Source organism: Glycine soja, chromosome 6 (genome assembly GCF_004193775.1).
Source record: "Glycine soja cultivar W05 chromosome 6, ASM419377v2, whole genome shotgun sequence".
NCBI classification, from domain to species: Eukaryota; Viridiplantae; Streptophyta; class Magnoliopsida; order Fabales; family Fabaceae; genus Glycine; species Glycine soja.
In genome coordinates, this window is record NC_041007.1 from 1,102,117 (window position 1) to 1,120,474 (window position 18,358).

At 31.2% G+C, this 18,358-nt stretch overlaps 4 protein-coding genes across 6 annotated transcripts; 1 reads left to right on the forward strand and 3 right to left on the reverse strand.

Annotated features, from left to right (window-relative positions):
- Positions 1–373: 373 nt before the first annotated feature.
- Positions 374–2,671, reverse strand: LOC114414502 (psbP domain-containing protein 3, chloroplastic-like). Its single transcript, XM_028378785.1, has 9 exons — positions 2,469–2,671; positions 2,270–2,382; positions 1,949–2,014; positions 1,759–1,845; positions 1,599–1,681; positions 1,411–1,486; positions 922–1,040; positions 796–840; positions 374–640 (listed from the first exon to the last, which is right to left on the reverse strand). The coding sequence occupies exons 1-9, from the start codon at positions 2,597–2,599 to the stop codon at positions 614–616; spliced, it is 747 nt and encodes a 248-aa protein (XP_028234586.1). The 5' UTR covers positions 2,600–2,671; the 3' UTR covers positions 374–613.
- Positions 2,672–5,362: 2,691 nt separating this feature from the next.
- LOC114414503 (AT-hook motif nuclear-localized protein 10-like) lies at positions 5,363–9,428 on the forward strand. 2 transcript variants are annotated; one of them, XM_028378786.1, is made up of 6 exons: positions 5,363–5,519; positions 6,125–6,667; positions 7,232–7,281; positions 7,905–8,036; positions 8,451–8,600; positions 8,796–9,428. In XM_028378786.1, exons 2-6 carry the CDS (start codon positions 6,175–6,177, stop codon positions 9,036–9,038), a joined length of 1,068 nt encoding a protein of 355 aa, XP_028234587.1. In that variant the 5' UTR covers positions 5,363–5,519; positions 6,125–6,174; the 3' UTR covers positions 9,039–9,428. The 2 variants fall into 2 exon arrangements, with proteins under 2 accessions (XP_028234587.1, XP_028234588.1); XM_028378787.1 differs by lacking the exon at positions 5,363–5,519 and adding an exon at positions 5,663–5,855.
- Positions 9,429–10,472: 1,044 nt separating this feature from the next.
- LOC114414504 (cysteine protease XCP2-like) lies at positions 10,473–12,164 on the reverse strand. The gene is made up of 4 exons (XM_028378788.1): positions 11,647–12,164; positions 11,178–11,413; positions 10,947–11,087; positions 10,473–10,826 (listed from the first exon to the last, which is right to left on the reverse strand). The coding sequence occupies exons 1-4, from the start codon at positions 12,104–12,106 to the stop codon at positions 10,611–10,613; spliced, it is 1,053 nt and encodes a 350-aa protein (XP_028234589.1). The 5' UTR covers positions 12,107–12,164; the 3' UTR covers positions 10,473–10,610.
- LOC114414505 (cysteine protease XCP2-like) lies at positions 10,473–17,971 on the reverse strand. Of its 2 annotated transcripts, XM_028378790.1 has the most exons (5): positions 17,455–17,971; positions 17,066–17,301; positions 16,829–16,969; positions 16,524–16,740; positions 10,473–10,609 (listed from the first exon to the last, which is right to left on the reverse strand). In XM_028378790.1, the coding sequence occupies exons 1-4, from the start codon at positions 17,912–17,914 to the stop codon at positions 16,525–16,527; spliced, it is 1,053 nt and encodes a 350-aa protein (XP_028234591.1). In that variant the 5' UTR covers positions 17,915–17,971; the 3' UTR covers positions 10,473–10,609; position 16,524. The 2 variants fall into 2 exon arrangements, with proteins under 2 accessions (XP_028234591.1, XP_028234590.1); XM_028378789.1 differs by lacking the exon at positions 10,473–10,609 and having other exon boundaries at positions 16,379–16,740; positions 17,455–17,970.
- Positions 17,972–18,358: the final 387 nt, after the last annotated feature.

Below are 18,358 nucleotides of genomic sequence, written 5' to 3' on the forward strand. Positions count from 1 at the left end.
TCTTTTTTTTATTTATAAAATTCATTTAAATTTTAATAAATTGTGCGGGTTTTATCTTTTATTTATTTTTATTTCTTATGTAATAAGTTTTACTTCTTCATAGATCTTTCTCTAGACATTCGTAAATCCGACAGATGAGAATAGGAACCGAACCAAACGGTTGCGACTGATTCACTGATGATTGAACGCTTGATTGATAAGCATATTCAATCAAGCTTACGCAATAAGGCAAGGAGGAATGAAGTATTCCATTTTGTTCAGAAAGACAGATAATAGAATTTTCTGTGTATGCTTTTAACTCTATAGTATGGCGAAGCAATAGCACCACACCACTACCACTAACATTTTCCTATCTGCTTCAGTTAATGCAAGGTTTGATCAGACACTTGCCTTCACTGTAAAATGTTTAATCAATTATGTTCAATTGTCAATTATGGCCACTAAGTATATTACTTTCATTCAACAATCTCGAAGGAAATGTCATGGTTTTTATCATACCAGTCCGATCTAGAATGCCATATCTAGCTTAAAGAACAATGCCAGGAAAATCCATAATGAAATAGAATAGATGAAGTGCTGTGATAAAAATTCTTCCTCGTCATGACCATTTTCTTCATATGAACCTAAATGATGCAACTACCTGCAGAAACCAAGTGGAAGCTGAATTTCAATGCATAACTTAGAAGTCACTTCATCGACCTACGCGTCATTATCGCATAAGCTAGATATCTTGGATCATCATAACCTTTGTTCTGTCAAATTAACGGAGTATGTTAACAAAATAAAAAAAATCACCTTCTGAACTTTTGAAGCATACTTGTCTGTGTCCTCTTCCACATACTGCATGGAATAAATAGAGTTAGAGTGAACACACACTCAGATTTTGCAGTATATTTTGTGAATTGTGATAAGGCCACAAACCTGTCCTGTCACGGTATACAGTCTGTTATACCAACCATTTGATGCCATCCCAATAGCTGAATACAAATACCTGCGACTCTCACCAGGATTTTGCAGCAAATACTCGATGTAATAAATCCCTGAACCATTGTTTGAATTGAATTAAGCACTGAAATTTTGGTATTTCCCCAATGATTTCAGCATTTGGGAAAGTCTTTCTCTGCCTCATTAAGTACATCTTAGGAGTGTGAATAGGGGTCTAAAACATATGTACATTGATACTTTATAGTTTAGATCATTCATGAACATTGTATTTAAATTTCCTGCTGTCAGCATGAGTTGTATAAAGAGTGGTTTCTACTTTCTATTCTACACTTTTTTCACGTTTGGAGTATACTTATTTAAAGAGAGGACACAATTTTACAACATCCTATTTTTTTTTTCCTTTACAATCTTATAGCCTACTATTCTATACCATAATGAAGTAGCTTTAAAAGCAAAAGTACGCACCATTAGATGATTTACAATCTATGAGTTTAGCAGCCACACCCGGGGGTTTTCGCCAGCTTCTGTCAAGCCCACTAACCTGTTGAATTCATTTTAACCAAATAGGGGGGAATTCTAGCATTAGATGGAACAAAAAGAAAGAAAACCTCTAAATAATAATAATAATTTTAAATCTGATCATGAAATCACACTAGAGTCTGAGCAAACTCGTCAACTTTGCCAAAGGATTCCATCCTGGTGAAATCCGGTCCCAGCCCTGTGATCACAACGCTCACTGAAGCAAAAGATAGTTAGCAATTATAATGGATGAAGAAACAAATAATTAAATGACAGGAAATAGAGTGAGAATACCATTGGAATTGGATGCCTGTGTTGGGTAGAAAGCAGTTATGGATTTAAACCCACTAGATTCTCCGTCTCCTGTTCCCACTTGCCACTCTGATCCAGCCAGCCACAAAAACACAAGGAGTGTAGAATTTAAGCGACTAAATTGAATGTATGGTTTTACTTCCAATTCCAAATTGGCAATTATTCAGTTCACCTTCGGGAATCTCAATCTTGAACTTGTTCTCATCGTCAGTGTAGACACGAACATCCTCAGACACATCTGACACTCAAAACACATTTAAATTGAAAAATGTTATATGATACATACAATTAATTTTAATTCACAAAACTCACATTACATGCAATTCCATAAATACTTTTGGTATTGCGTTTCAGTCAGAATTAGAGTTACACCTCGCTAATTTTGAATCTCAAATTCTGATTGAAGAATTAGAAAACAACACTAAAAAATTGCGTCTAAGTTTTATCATAATAAAAAGTTAGAGTACAAGGAAAAAAATAAAATAGCAATCACCATTGAGTGCCAATGCATTTGGGACTGCAAATGCAGCTGCTGCTGCTACTGGCGTGTGAAGAATAAGTTGTCTCCTATTAACCGCGCGTCCTTCTTCTTCTTCGATGGAAGAACTGATAAAACATGTTGATGTTGTTTATGGGTGAAAGATGAGAAATGGTGGGAATTGAGAAGAAAATGGTTATGGTTGAATTCTTACAGTAAAGATGGTGTTGTTATATGATGCTCCAAGTCCAAGGTTATGGGCAGAGAAGGAGAAGGACCTTTCTGGGCATTAGAGGCTGTGAAGTTGCATAGAGACACACCACAGAACCGCCAAATGAACGCCATTCCTTTCAGATCAGCTTCTCTGCCACCATTTCTATTTTTTTTTTTAAATGGTTGGTTTTGTTCTGATTATTATTCACAAACTAATTCTTTATTTTTCAACCTTATAACCCCATTCTATTCAATTACACTTAAATAAGATTTTCGTTCCCGTAGTTTAGTGTTTCTTTTATTTTTTATTGTTATAATTTTATTCTTCTTCAAAATAGTCCCTATGATTTCTAAATATTTCATTTTCAATTTCTGTCGTTGAAAATTATTATTTTTTATTGATGGCCATATTTACATCAATGAAGTCACAATATCATTTGTTACATAAGGAGTAAAAATTAAAAAAAAAAAAACAAATATGCAAAAACTAAAAAAGAAAAAAAATACAGGGTTAAAAATGAAAAAAAAATCATAGAAACTATAAATAAGAAATAAATTAACAAGGACTGAAAATGATATTTTTTCCATGGATTCAAAATACAAAATAAAATGCAAAGACAAAAAAATGAAAAAAGATTACATAGAGTTTTGTTAAAAAATGTTACATAGAGTAAAAGAAAAAAGTTGACAAATTTCCAAGCACGCAAAAAATTAAGCCTTAAATATAACGTAAAATTAATATAACATAAAAATCTTAAATAACAAAAAGATATTTGTTAAAATCACATATTTTCTCAACTCTTTTACTTTTTTTTCTTTATTCATCATTATAAAACCACACAAAAATTGCATAAATACTACAAATTTCCTCACTCAACATCTATATTATTCTTTTCCTCTCTAACACTCTTTTAGCGCACACACAAAATTTTTATTTTATATTAACAAATTCATAATTAGGTTTATTTCATAAAACAAAGTACTTAGGTTGAAAAATTCATAATTATTAACAAATATTTTTTGTTATTTAAGATTTTATTTTATATTAATTTTTAACTAAAAGCATGCACTGTATCTGAGGTTTATTTTTTTTATGCCGGAAAATTTGTCACTTTTTTTATTTAATGTATTTTTTTAATTTTCATCCCTATAAATTCTTATTTATTTTAGTTTCTATAAATTACTTTTTATAATCTTTCTAAAAAAAACTTCAACTATTATATCAATGATGTCATATCTCCAACGTGGTTTGAATGACATGATATTTTTACTTATCTTACACATCTTACACATGCTGACATGCAATGATAACTTGATAAATTTTAATAATAAAGACTAAAAATGAAACATTTAAAATTTACAAGCACTGTTTTAAATTTATTTTTACGGGAACAAGAAATGAAATAACAATAAATTACAACGAATAAAATCTTATGTAAGACGTCCAATTATAATTAACAAAGGTCTCATGAAAATTAATGAGAATACACTTTTTTTTTTATTTTTTACTTGTAAAAAATAAACTTAACTACACTATCTTTTTATTTTTAATTACTTGGAAAAATTATTAAATTAATCATTATTTAAATATGTTCAGAGTATTTAATAATTATTTAACTATTATATTAATCATTATCTTTTAATAAAATAATATATTATCACTCATTAAATATTAATTTATTATACATAAATAAAATGTTAACAATTAATATTTGTTAAATATTATCTTTACTGTAAAGTGTGTTTAATTATATTATATAATATTAACAAGAGCTATTAAAGAAATTCTTATATGTAAATAGTATATTAGGTATTATAGTTATTACTTTGAAAACATCTAATAATATAATATTTTATTAATTATTCACTTATTTTTTGACCGTTACTTATTCACTATTGAATTTTAATTCTATTACATATAAATAAAATATTAATAATTAATATTTTTTCAATATAATTTATGCAGTACAATATATTTAATTATTTTATATAATATAAACTTCATGGACCTTTTGGGGATTACATATAAATACTAGCTATTAAAGAAGAAAATCTGATATACAAATAGTATATTAGGTATAGTAATTACTACTTTTAAAAAATTTAAAAATATAATATATTATTATTTTTTAACTATCATATATTAATTTCTTATATATAAATAATATTATTTCATTGTTATTTATATAGTAGAATATATTCAATTACATTATATTATTAATATTATCTATGAAAGAAAAAAATCTAATATATAATAAATAGTATATTGTAGTAAAAAATAAAAAATAGTATTATAATTACTTTATCATTTATATTATTAAATATTATATATATATATATATATATATATATATATATATATATATATCTTTATTTATAATATACTCTGTTTGAAGATTCAGAAATGTTAAGCTTAAAAATTTATCAATATTCTTTGCATATTACTGATGATAGAATTTTTTTTATTTAACCATAATATTAATATGAGATAGCTTCCGTAGGAATTGATAACTAATCTCTATCTAGTATCATTTGGTTAAGAGACATCAATAGCTATAGTAATGATTCCAGAATGTTTTGATTTTGCAATAAATATATAATAAAAACATTAAATGTATTTAAGATTCAATGTAGTAAAAATATTAAAGAATTCAATATATAAATAAATAGCAAAAAAGGAGCAAAATAACTTGGTAAATTGTTGCTGTAATCGAAAGGAATGACTAATGAGATAGAGACACGGAAAAGAAAAGGACAGTTGGCAAAAATAAAGGCAGCATTTATCGAGAAACTCGACCGGATAAGCTTATCGAAACTGAATCTCATTCTTTTATCACATTTTCTTTTTCGTACCAAACCAAAACCCAATTCGCTAACTTTTTACCTCCTTTCCAAAATATTAATTAATTAAGGAGGGGCACACCCTATTTAGGAATAAATTAAATAAATCACTCTCTGCAGGGAGCGCCGTTGGGTTTTCTATCCTAAATCCTACAATTTTCCCTTTCATAATTCTCACTCTCTGCAATATTATTTTCCTTCAAAGTCATTGGTAAGTTAAAGACATTTTCTTTTTTTAATTTTTCCCCATCTTAGCACTGCTCATTTTATTAGTCTTCTACATTTTTCTGCTGTTTATTTTTTACCCGATTCTCACTGCCAATTAAAATAATAATAATTCCATTTATCGAAAACTGAATATTCAATGTAAACCACAACCTTAATTGAAAAATTAAATCCAAGATCTCCCTCATGTAAAACCTGTAATTTCATCCAATTTGTGAAGTTTTTTTTACTGCTTGGCTGGATTGCAAAAACTAGGGTTTTTGAATTTTGTCTCTTGTTTTTCCCTCTTTCCGTAGGCGTTTAGATTTTGGGAGCGAGCGAGGTAATTTTTTTTTTTTTTTTGCAATCAGAGCCTCACAGGAGAGTAAAAGGATGCGTGAGTTTCATTTATGTTGACTGATAGTAGAATTTGAAATTTGAATTTGAATTGTAGACGTAGGATTAGAGTAGAAAAAGGAAAGATGATGATTGTATTGCGGCGTGTAGAGAGAGGATTTATCCAATTCCAACTTTGATACTCACTCATACCATAATAGGATCAGGCTAGGGTTTATAATAAGCTGCTGATTGAAACAAATGTTGAAATTGCAGTTGTTGAATCATCTGCACCAGACACCGATTCATTCGACCAAAACATAAGCATGTCCGGATCTGACATGGCAGGGAGGGAGCAATTCACGGTTGGGATGCACAAACCCCAACAACAACAACAACAACAACAACAACCTCAGCTTCATCAAAACATGCGTATGGACTATGCTGCTGACGGCACTGCTGTTTTCGCCCCTCCGACCGTTACCGTTAACATTAACGGCGGAGATTCCTCTCCAGCGGTGCCTCCGGGCCTGGGCCTGCCCCAGCCCCAGCCCATGATGGTTAACTCCCCCGAACCAATTAAGAGAAAGAGGGGAAGGCCCAGGAAATATGGGCCTGACGGTGGCATGACCTTGGGGGCTTTGAAGACCACCACTCCTCCCGGCGGCGGCGTGCCGGTTGGGCAGTCCGGTGGGGCATTTCCAGCGGGGCCTCTTTCGGATTCGGCCTCAGCTGGTACCGTGAAGCGCAGGGGCAGACCTCGTGGTTCTGTCAACAAAAATAAGAAGAATGATAGCTCTAACTCCTCTAAGTATTCTGGTAACTTTCTCTTCTTCAATTTTCCTCTTGTTTGTGTTGTTTTATAGTCTAAGCTTTACAGTTTTTTCTTTCTTTCTGGAAATATATGTATTTAAAATGGAGTTCCTTCCGACCGCAGCATGTTTTTTATCTTGACTTGTTTTTGTTTTCAAGGACATGTCTTATTTTTTTTTTACGTTTTTGCTTCCCTCACCTACGGTGTCTGTGGAGGGATACCTGTTAATTGTTATTGTACTTAAATATTTTTTATTTATCTATATGTTTGAACTGTAATTTTGGAGTTGGGACCTTTTCCATCGGGTTATCAATTCCCTGATTTTCAAAATTACTCTTTTGCCCGTGTGTCATGTGCTGCTGTTCCCATTTCTTATGTGTATTTTTATTTTATTTTTGTTTGTCCTGAATATGCTAATTTCTTATTTGCTTGCGTCCACTGTTCTATTGGATATCTACATGTTATATTATTTGAAAAAAATGTGCACGATCTCCTTTGTTTCACTCATGAAGTTAAAGGTTGAATTTCTTGTGCATGTGATGGTATCCTCTAATGGAATCTTTTTGCAGGGCCAGGATCTTGGTTTACTCCGCATGTCATTACGGTGAACGCTGGAGAGGTATCTAATTAATCTTACAAAATAATATGAAATGCGTGGGCTAAGTTGTTTTCATTGGAATGACTGCTGTGTGTTGTCTTTTATTTTCTACATAACTTATGTTCTCTTTTATTTACATTCCTTGATGCATGCTTCTTATTAATACTCCTATATTTTAATTGAAGTAGTAATTTGGCTTGCTTTGATAAATATTGTTGTTTGTGAACGTGATATTGTGATCCATTAATTTTTCACTCGCTTCTTTTTGTGAACTTTATGAAATTTGATTGCTAACTAGGAGTTAATTTAGATTAACTATTTTGTAACTTTGGATAGATCACATGAAGTTAATTAATGAAAGATTTATCTAGAAAATGTTATCGCTTGTACAAGGCACCCAATGAAAATTTGATCTCCAAAAAGTAGAAATGCATTATGTATCTGATGTATAAATGGAACAGTGGTGTGACTATTATCACTTTAATCTTTATGTTATGACTTTTCATTAATATTGTATCGATCTTGTCTTTTGGGATAAAGAAGGGGTGGGGGTTTTCAAGTCTAGTAATCCCCAAGCATTTCTGATTTGATTCTCCTGGGACCTAATATTGATTTTTTTTTTTAATGTATATTTTGTTATTCAGGATTTGTCAGCAAGAATTATGACAATTTCCCAGAGTAGTTCAAGAAATATTTGCATCTTAACAGCAAATGGAGCCATATCTAATGTGACACTTCGACAACCTGCCTCATCTGGTGGAACTGTGACTTATGAGGTTTATAAACGTCCTAGCTACTTTTCTTTTTATCCCCTTCTGAAAACCCCCATCTTCAAGCCAAAATTATATATACCAGCCCTTAGATCTGTCAATTATTTTGTTACTGTAGTAAATTATGCCGTTGGGGGAGCATTTTTAACAAATTTTATCATGCATTCTATTGTTTTATCAAACTTGGTAAAAACGTTCTTATTAATTATATTTGTTTTCACACCCTAGTGAAAAATACAACAACTTTGATAATTAATTCAAAGCTTTATATGAGAAAATTGATTTTAAAAGTTTACCCAAAATCAAATGTTGTTTATTTGGGTATGGTTTGCTGCTACTGTGATGTTACTATAAACAAGTTTAATAACCCAGTGGTGGGCAAGTGGACCTGGCCTCAGTTTTTGATATTTTGGTTTTCAGGGGCGATTTGAGATCCTATCACTTGGAGGTTCTTTTTTTCTTGCTGGAACTGAAAGAGCTGGGGGGCTGAGTGTGTCCTTGTCAGGGCCAGATGGCCGTGTGTTGGGCGGCGGAGTTGCAGGTCTTCTGATAGCTGCTTCCCCTGTTCAGGTACATATTCTTTGTTGATTTGTGTCTGTTTTATTCAAACATTTAAAATAAGAATAGAGTATCATATATCCACATGTTCATACTTACTATTTTTAAGTGCATGCTGAACAATCCTACAATAACATCAAGTTATATATATATATATATTGTCAGTTTGTTTTGTCAGTAAACATGGTGTATTGTATATTTTTGCAGATTGTTTTGGCGAGCTTTGTTTCTGATGTTCGCAAGCACTTGAAGCGTGCAAAGAAGACGGAGAATGAAAAGGTTTCGACAGCAGGAGGCCAAAGCAGCTCACCATCAAGAGGCACTCTCAGCGAGTCCTCAGGTGGGGTTGGGAGTGGGAGCCCACTAAACCAAAGCACAGGAGCATGCAACAACACCATCGAAAACAGTACCACCCCAACACAAAGCTTTCAAGGCATGCCCTGGAAGTAGAAGTACTTGACTCCTCTCACATCTTTGTGTAGTAGGTTTTGGTGTTGTGACAGACACATCAGACTCTACTTGTTATGCTCTATTACTTGGTGTCTTTTATGCTTTAAGCATTTAGGATGCACACCTGTTATATTAGCTTTGTGTAATATTAATTGGAGGAATTTTAGGGATAAAGTATGCGGACTCGTAGCTTAATTTGGTTAGATGTTGTGTTCACTTGGGTGATTCAAGAGGTTCTGGCAGGATCGGGTTAGTATGTAGGATCTTGATGAGATGCCGGTGACTTTGTCATCCGTTAGTTGTAATTTATTGTCGGTCCATATGCCTAAACTTTCTCCTTGTTACCCAGTTGTTCGGTGGTAATAATACTTAATCTGTTTAGCTTCTTTACTTTTTCTTTTCTAAAATACAATTTTCCTACACTTATTTTCCCAAAATTTTAGTTCACTTAATTTTTTAATTGAGACATTTTGTTTTTTACTTTTAAAAATTTATAATTTTAATTTTATTTTTACATTGAGACATTTTGTCTCCTATTTTTAAAAAATCTATAATTTTATTGTTAATTTTAGACTTGTTGACTGAATATCTTTTTTAATAAATTAAGTTTATTAGAAATTAAATAATTTCAAGAAATTATTTGTTCAATGTTTATGTGTACATAAATCAATATTTAAAATTAATCACAAGGATTAAAATTGTGATTTTCTAAAAGTGGGAGATAAAACGTTTAAATTAAAATGGATGATTAAAATCTTGAATTTTTAAAAAATAAAAGATGAAAATGCTTAAATTAAAAAATGGAGAAATTAAAAGTATAAATTTAAAAAAAAAACAAAAATTATATTTTAGCTTTTTTATTGAGATACATAAAATTACTCTTTCTAATGATATTTTGTTGCTCTAATGTAATTTTTACACTAAATAATTTCTTTTTTTATTTAGGTAACTGGTTAGCAAAACTGTTTTACTGTTTTATGGTTAATAGGCTGTTATTGTTTATACATTTTCTTATTCTGCTTTTTTCTTTTTTCTGGAAATTCTTATTCTGTCAAATCAGTCATGATTGGCAAACACTTTTTTTTTCTTAAGTTACTAAACTAAGGGTTTAACTTTAAAAAAATGTTATTTTGGAGATTTCATATAAAATACATTATTTTTTTTGGTAAAAATTATAAAAAATATATTTTATTTTGTCAAGCTAGTATAGTTTCAGTTTTTTTCAGAAATTATTCATAAAAGCTGTTCAAAATCATTTGAAATATGATTTACAATCTTAAAATGTTGAAACACTTGTTCATTATTGTAATCTTTAAACTACTCGGTACAATGAGTACACCAGATAGTAGATATCTCTAGCAACATTTCCAACAATGCGATAAAGAAAAGCTGCATAAATGTATGATATGAAAAAGGGACATTCGCTCAAGGGAATAATGAAAAGAGTCAATAAATTTATTATTATATGAAAAACGTTACATTGTTTCCAAGGAAAAGATGAAATAAGCAGACACTGGAGAATTGATTAGTAGAAGGAAGGAAAGATACGCAGATATATAGAGAGAATGAATCTTATTTCTTCTTAGTGGGATAAGAGGCCATCTTATAGATTCCGCAGATTCCCTCGGGCTTTCCAATGTTTCTCCTCATTCTTATGTATCCTTTCTCTCCCCACTTGGATCCCCATGAATTTTTCACTGTGATATAATCCACCCCTTTTGCAGTTCCGTATCCAACAGCTGCCACACCGTGATCCAAGTCACTTCCGCAATGCCCATCGAAAACACCCTACATATGGTAGGTAATCCAATCAATTTAACAAATTATATTAATAAAAGTAGTTTCTCTTATAAAAGTTAACCATATTAGCCATAATAACAAAAAGTCTATGCGTGATTAAATATATACCCCACTGTAAAATTGGAAATCCCTGCCTGAAGCCTCTATGGCCACACTGAGGGGTTGGTTTGCAAGTGCTTTCAATAGGCTCTGTTCATTGTTTTGTGGTACGTCATGGTACCCGCTAATAGTCACAACTTCAGTTTCTTCCTGGAAATGGAACAAATGAAGGTTCAGTTTCAACGTTATTAGATTGGAACTATCTGATAGCGATGTTTGAATTATTATTTTTTAGCTTACCTTTGCCATCTCGCAGGTGCCTTCCTCCATAATGTAAGGATAGTCTTCCTCTTTATGGAGTCCATCGTTTTCTACTATAAAGGAGAATGCATAGTCCATGAGACCCCCATTGCAACCATTGTTGTAAGTTCTGTCACAGTCAATCAATTCTTGCTCAGACAATGATGTTAAATTTCCGGTCACAATCTGGTTTATTCCCTCAACTGCTGCAACAGTAGAAAATGCCCAGCAGCTACCTGCAACAAAGATGAACACAAACAATCGAATAACATGAGTAGGGAAAAATTATTATATGGTTCCAGAATATCTGATCCCTGTCAATTTCTACGTATAACATAATTACATTTTTTTCTATAATTTATGAACAAGAATTAATAATGTGTCACATAAAAGATTAGTGAGAATCAGTGATCTCGAAATTATTTTTTTAGTGGGGACATATAGAGATAATAAATAAAAATATACTTACCACATGAACCTTGGTTCTTGACTTGGGTTACAGCACCTTTCTTTCTCCAATCCACTGACTTTGGCAATTCAACATCTTTGTAAGTGAATTCTTCAGGGGACTCTCTCCTTCTAGAGTAGTCCACCTTAAGCCCCAGATATTTGTTCTTGAACTCTTGGTGGCTCAAATCAGCAAACTCATTCAAGCCAAGCCAGTAGTTGCTGACCACCTTGTTTCTCTCATCTATGTGCTTTAGGTTGTCCTTGAAAATCTCGAACCTATGCAGCTTCTCCTCAATGCTTTGGTAAATCTTGCCATGTCTTGATATCCATGATTCAAAGAGTTCAATGAGCTTATCCATGGACTTTAAGTCCTCCGATGAATAGCCCACAATGGAGAAATCGCGTCCAAAAGTAAAAGATGCAAATAGGCAGAAGGAGCAGGCAAGGACAAGTAGTGCCTTTGAGGTGGAGAAAGCCATGGCTATAGTTGTTGAAATGTGAATACAAGAGAAGAGGGAAGGGATGAGAAAGAAAGGGCAAAGAGAGCAGTATTTATAGGTTGTGTTTTAGATGTTAGTTTGAAAGTAAAGTCTGTTGGAAATGTTATACGACGGTACAGCATGAGTAGTAGTCTTCAAGCATGTTCTTTTAACGTGGCTTTACATCAAAGCATAATATCACATGCCTTAATTATGTGGCACAAGATAGTTAGTGTATATATTTCGGTGCAGTAGACCCTTCCTATCTTTGTGGAGAAAGGAAAAAAAAAAAAAAGGATTACTTGCTTGAGATCTTTCTTAGGTTTCGGTGGAGTAAAAGAAATGGAAATAAACTAAATTGTTATAAAATTATAAAAATGAATCCTGTCATTGTACCGATATATATTTTCTTCTTTTTCACCATCTTTCTCTTCAAACCAATGCATCCTTAAGGATAAAATGTAGTATGATAATAGATTTTTGAAATTTTTCTATTGCTCATCAAACTAACTTTTAATAAAATTTATACCTTATTCATATTTATTTTTTATTCAAACATTAATTGATTCCCAGAGTTTTTATGCATATTAATTTAATAAGATAATTTTAATTATGTATTGAATCAATAAAAAAACTTAAAATTATGTCCCAAAATTAAAAGACAATAAATGTTTTAAAAGGAAAAATGTGTCATTAATAATTAATTAAATAAATTAGGAGATTATTTTATAACTTTGAAAAATTAAGAAACTCATTTTAAAAAAATTATTAAGTTAAAGAAACAATCTTATATTTTGACCCCTCTTAAAAGAAAAACTACTATATTTGATTTTTATTCTAGTAAAATTTATAATAATCACTTTTACAAAAATAACATTTCAAGACAGGAATTTTAGGACGATTATAAAGGAATTATCTTAAAAAGGTGTCCAGTGACATTTTTATAATTATTATAAGAATAAAATCATTTTATGACATTCATGTTAAGATGGTTAATAAAAGCCATCTTAAAATATTAAATATAATTAAATTTACAACAAGTTTTATAGATTCATTTGGATTAAAAAACGCACAGCACATGGTCCCTTTTGTTTTCGTGCTGAACAAAACCTTGCCTTCTTCTAACCTTAGTCGCGGTTGCAGCACATGCGTGTCTCTCAATCAACAAACCCTATTTTTTCTATTTCCACACTCTCTATGTTTGTCTCTCTCAATCAACGCCATTCCCTTTGTAGAAAACCTAGAAATTTCTACAAGTAAGTCTACCCTTTCCATCAACGACGCCGATCAATCCAATAAGGCTCACAGAACTTGTCAATCTGGTGCCAAAACCAACAAGAAGAAGACTAAGAAGAAGCAGAAGCAAAATCCCGATGATGTCGGAGGTGAGGATCCGAGGAAGCAAAACCCTAAGGCATTCGCCTTTTCTTCCTCCAACAAAGCCAAGCTCTTGCAATCACGCGCCGTAGAGAAAAAGCAGTGCCACCTCCATGCTCCCGTCATTGACCGCTCCTACGACGAGCTTGCTCCCTACGTCGTCATCGTGTAGGGCCCTCCTCAGGTGCATATTATTCTATTCTCTTTTCTTTGTCTCGAATTCAACTCAACACAACGCAATTAGTTGCTAATCTTGCTTTGATTTCAGGTTGGGAAGTCACTGTTGATAAAGTCTTTGGTTAAGCATTACACGAAGCATTACATGTCTCAAATCAAAGAAAAACATCATGAAAAAAAATACATATATATTTATTAAATTACTCATGGGAATATTTACTAGTATCCCCAACCCTTTTTGTTGTGCAGCCTATATGTAGGCTATCAGCTTGACAAATATCATTTTGAATGAAAATCATAGTTCACATCATCTTTTCCTGCCATAATTCATAATTAATTGTATGGAAAATTTAATTATCGTGTAAAATCTAAATGATTGAAGTATAAAATCTTTAAACTATCAGTTCATATATATTGTTTATTCATATTGTAAATAACTTTTTGTCATATAACTAACTTAATAAATATTCATTCAAATTTAATTAAGTAAATTACAATTAATTTTTTTACAAAAAAATATAATTAAAAGATTAAAAAAATTATTTTTCAATTTCAATATATAATAAAATAAATAATAAAATATATTTGAAATAACTCGTATTTTAGAATGCATATAGAATGGGATAAATATTTATTTTTATACAATTAGCATTCATAATAATTACATATTTTTAAATATATAAATTATATTGGAATTGAAATCAATATAAATAATTATATTGAAATATTTAAATTATATTTTGAATTTATAATGAATAAATTTAATTTGGATATGAGGTTATTTAACTATTAACAATTTTTCTTAAAGCCGATATAAAAAAACAATTTTCTTAAAAAAACTACTGGAATTCAATTTGGAAAAATGGTAGATTAAAAGGAATGGACAATATTAAGAATATTAAATATAAAAATAAAATATTTTTTTAATAAGCCAAAATGTTTTATTAACCACAAAACAACAGAAATGCTCACCTGACATTAAATGATTTCCTGTGTGTGAAATTATAAATTTGAATTATACAATTAATTATATATAATTAGAATTAAAAATTACTTAATGATGAAATAGGTACTTAAAAAATCAAGTAGAATTATCTTTTAATGATGTTGATAATTCAAATATATGATATATTATTATTTTATTTCTCGTAATAACTAAGAGCTTCTACACATTTTGTTCTGTCTCTATATATTAATTTTTTTAAAACAAATATAAAAATCCACCATTTTAAACTAAAATTTCTTATTAAAAAATGATAAAATAAATGAGTAGGAATATTTACTAGATAAATGCTTCAGCATCGGTGTAACTAGAATTTAATAGATTTATTTTGTATAATGAGCTTTTTTATAAAATATATTGTTTGATTAAAGTAATATATATTCTACTAATAAATTATTGGTTCGAATGATACTAAACTTAATTATTTTAAGTAAGATCTCAAATTTGAATTACTAGAAAAAAAATATGATTGAAAGAAAAAATTCTACTAAAAATGACAATTAAATTTTTTGACAAATATTAATTATGAAGAAAACTAGTAAATATTTTACATCAATATCATATTAAAAAAAAGGTAATATATACTTTAAACGTATCACAATTATGAAAGTACAACTATAAATATATAAATTGTGATTGGGAATTATATATAGCATGGATAAAAAGATATGCATGTAAAATAGCTATTGGATCATATGGTTGTTAGAAATTTGAAGAGGTATTAGGAAAATTTGAATTTAAATTCCTACTACTAACATCTCATTGCGTGTGTAGATGAGTGTTGATAAAATAATTTTAAATTAAATTAATTTTGTAAAATTAATTTTAGTTAAAATTAAATTTAAAATAATATAATTCATATTTTGGTGTTTTTATTATAAGAAAAAATTTCAGTATAAATATTTTAATTTAAAATCAATTTTAATTTTTTCTTTAATATGAACATATAAAAATTTATTTAAAATTAATTTTAAAATGAAAATCAATTATGACATGAAATCAAATAGATACTTAATCTATTATTCTAGACTCTAGAGTAAGACTTTTATGGAAAAACCTGAAAGGTGAGGGGTTAGACACAACACAACAATTAAAAAGTAACAGTAGATAAAAAATTTAAAAGATAAAAGCAAAATAAAATAACAAAGGTCCTCTTGTATGTTTCATCTTCTTCTATCTACTCCTACCCCCAAACTGAATCTCACCGCCACCACTACCGCATAGCTATAGGGAACCGGGACTGCCACATGGCTCCATCCCAGCTAGCATACAAAGTCATGAGCATACGGTGCTATTGATTCCAACAGTTAAACAAATTTTTGCACCTAACATTGCTCATGGATTTTCTATTATATTGGGCCAGGGGCCAATGCCTAACAGAACAATTAAATTTTTTACAACTTTCAAATATATGGGATTGGTAATGCTTTTATGTTTCACTTAACAGGATGCTGTCTTGCACGCAATAGGTAGTTTGGACAATTTTTATTTGACAAGGCTAGATATGGATTCTTTGGAATGCTTTAATACATGAATATGAAACTACACATTTTCTTTTACAATGCATTAGATAAATTTTTAAAAAGGTAATCCGAAATGAAGGGCGTGTTGCTGCCTTGTCAAACGGTGAATGTGTTAGTTCATCATTGGTGATCACCGGTGAGTGGTCTCAATTCTGTGGTTTTGGTTTTGGAAATGAATTATACTAAAGGAAATAATGAAAAGAGTTAATCAAATTTTTATTATTGTAAGGAAAATGTTACATTGTTTTGAAGGAAAAGCTGAAATAGGCAGACACTAGAGAATTGATGAGAAGAAGGAAAGAAATTGAGACACAAGTGATAGAGGCCAGGAATGAATCTTATTTCTTCTTAGTGGGATAAGAAGCCATCTTATAGATTCCGCAGATTCCCTCGGGCTTTCCAATGTTTCTCCTCATTCTTATGTATCCTTTCTCTCCCCACTTGGATCCCCATGAATTTTTCACTGTGATATAATCCACCCCTTTTGCAGTTCCGTATCCAACAGCTGCCACACCGTGATCCAAGTCACTTCCGCAATGCCCATCGAAAACACCCTACATATGGTAGGTAATCCAATCAATATTACTATAAAATTTAACCATATTTGGCATATCATAACACTAAGTTCATAATTAAACATACCCCACTGTAAAATTGGAAATCCCTGCCCGAAGCCTCTATGGCTACACTGAGGGGTTGGTTTGCAAGTGCCTTCAAAAGACTCTGTTCATTGTTTTGTGGCACATCATGGTACCCGCTAATGGTCACAACTTGGGTTTCTTCCTGTCAATGGAACAAGTGAAAAAAGTTTAGTTTCTATGCTATTATTAGATTGGAAGCATCTGATAGAGATATTAGACTTAATATTTTTCAGCTTACCTTAGTCATCTCGCAAGTACCTTCCTCCATAATGTATGGATAGTCTTCCTCTTTATGGAGTCCGCCGTTTTCCACTATAAAGGAGAATGCATAGTCCATGAGACCCCCATTGCAACCATTGTTGTATGTTTTGTCACAGTCAATCAGCTCTTGCTCAGACAGTGATGTCAAATTTCCCGTAACTATCTGGTTTATTCCCTCAACTGCTGCAACAGTGGAAAATGCCCAGCAGCTACCTGCAACAATCAATATTAATGGCTAGAACGAAGTTTGTAGTATGTGTGGGTCGTTCAATATTGGAATAATACTAGCTAATACATGTTATAATAATAATAATATCATTTTAAATTAATTCAGTATTATTAGGTAATAAATAAAAATATACTTACCACATGAACCTTGGTTCTTGACTGGGGCTACAGCACCTTTCTTTCTCCAATCCACTGACTTAGGCAACTCAACATCTTTGTAAGTGAATTCTTCAGGGGACTCTCTCCTTCTAGAGTAGTCCACCTTAAGCCCCAGATACTTGTTATTGAACTCTCGGTGGCTCAAATCAGCAAACTCATTCAAGCCAAGCCAGTAGTTGCTGACCACCTTGTTTCTCTCATCTATGTGCTTTAGGTTATCCTTGAAAATCTCGAACCTAAGAAGCTTCTCCTCAATGTTCTCGTAAATCTTGCCATGCCTTGACATCCATGATTCGAAGAGTTCGATGAGCTTATCCATGGATTTTAAGTCCTCCGATGAATAGCCCACAATGGAGAAATCACGTCCAAAAGCCAAAGACGCAAATAGGCAGAAGGAGCATGCAATTAGGACAAGTGCCTTGGAGGAGGAGAAAGCCATGGTTATGGTTTTTGAAATGTGAATACAAGAGAAGAGAATAGGGAAGGGATGAGAAAGAATGGGCAAATTAAGAGAGCAATATTTACAGGTTGTGTTTTAGATGTTACTTTCAAGTAAAGTCTGTTGGGATTGCTATACCACGCTACACTAAGAAGTAGTAGTCTTCAAGTATATTTTGTAGCTGGCTTTACATCAAAGCATAATATCACAAGCCTTAATTAATTAATTATGTGATACAATATAGTGTATGCAAGATACATATTTCGGTGCTCAATCAGCATAAAAATTCCTAAAATGTCAACGTCTGTTGAAGGTTTTATATGAAGACCATAATCCATTTTTCCTCTCAAGTATCTAAAGGTGCATTTTATACATTGCTAAAGTAGGAGATGTTTGGATCCTGTATGTATTCACTAAGCCAACTCATAGAATATGAAATATTTG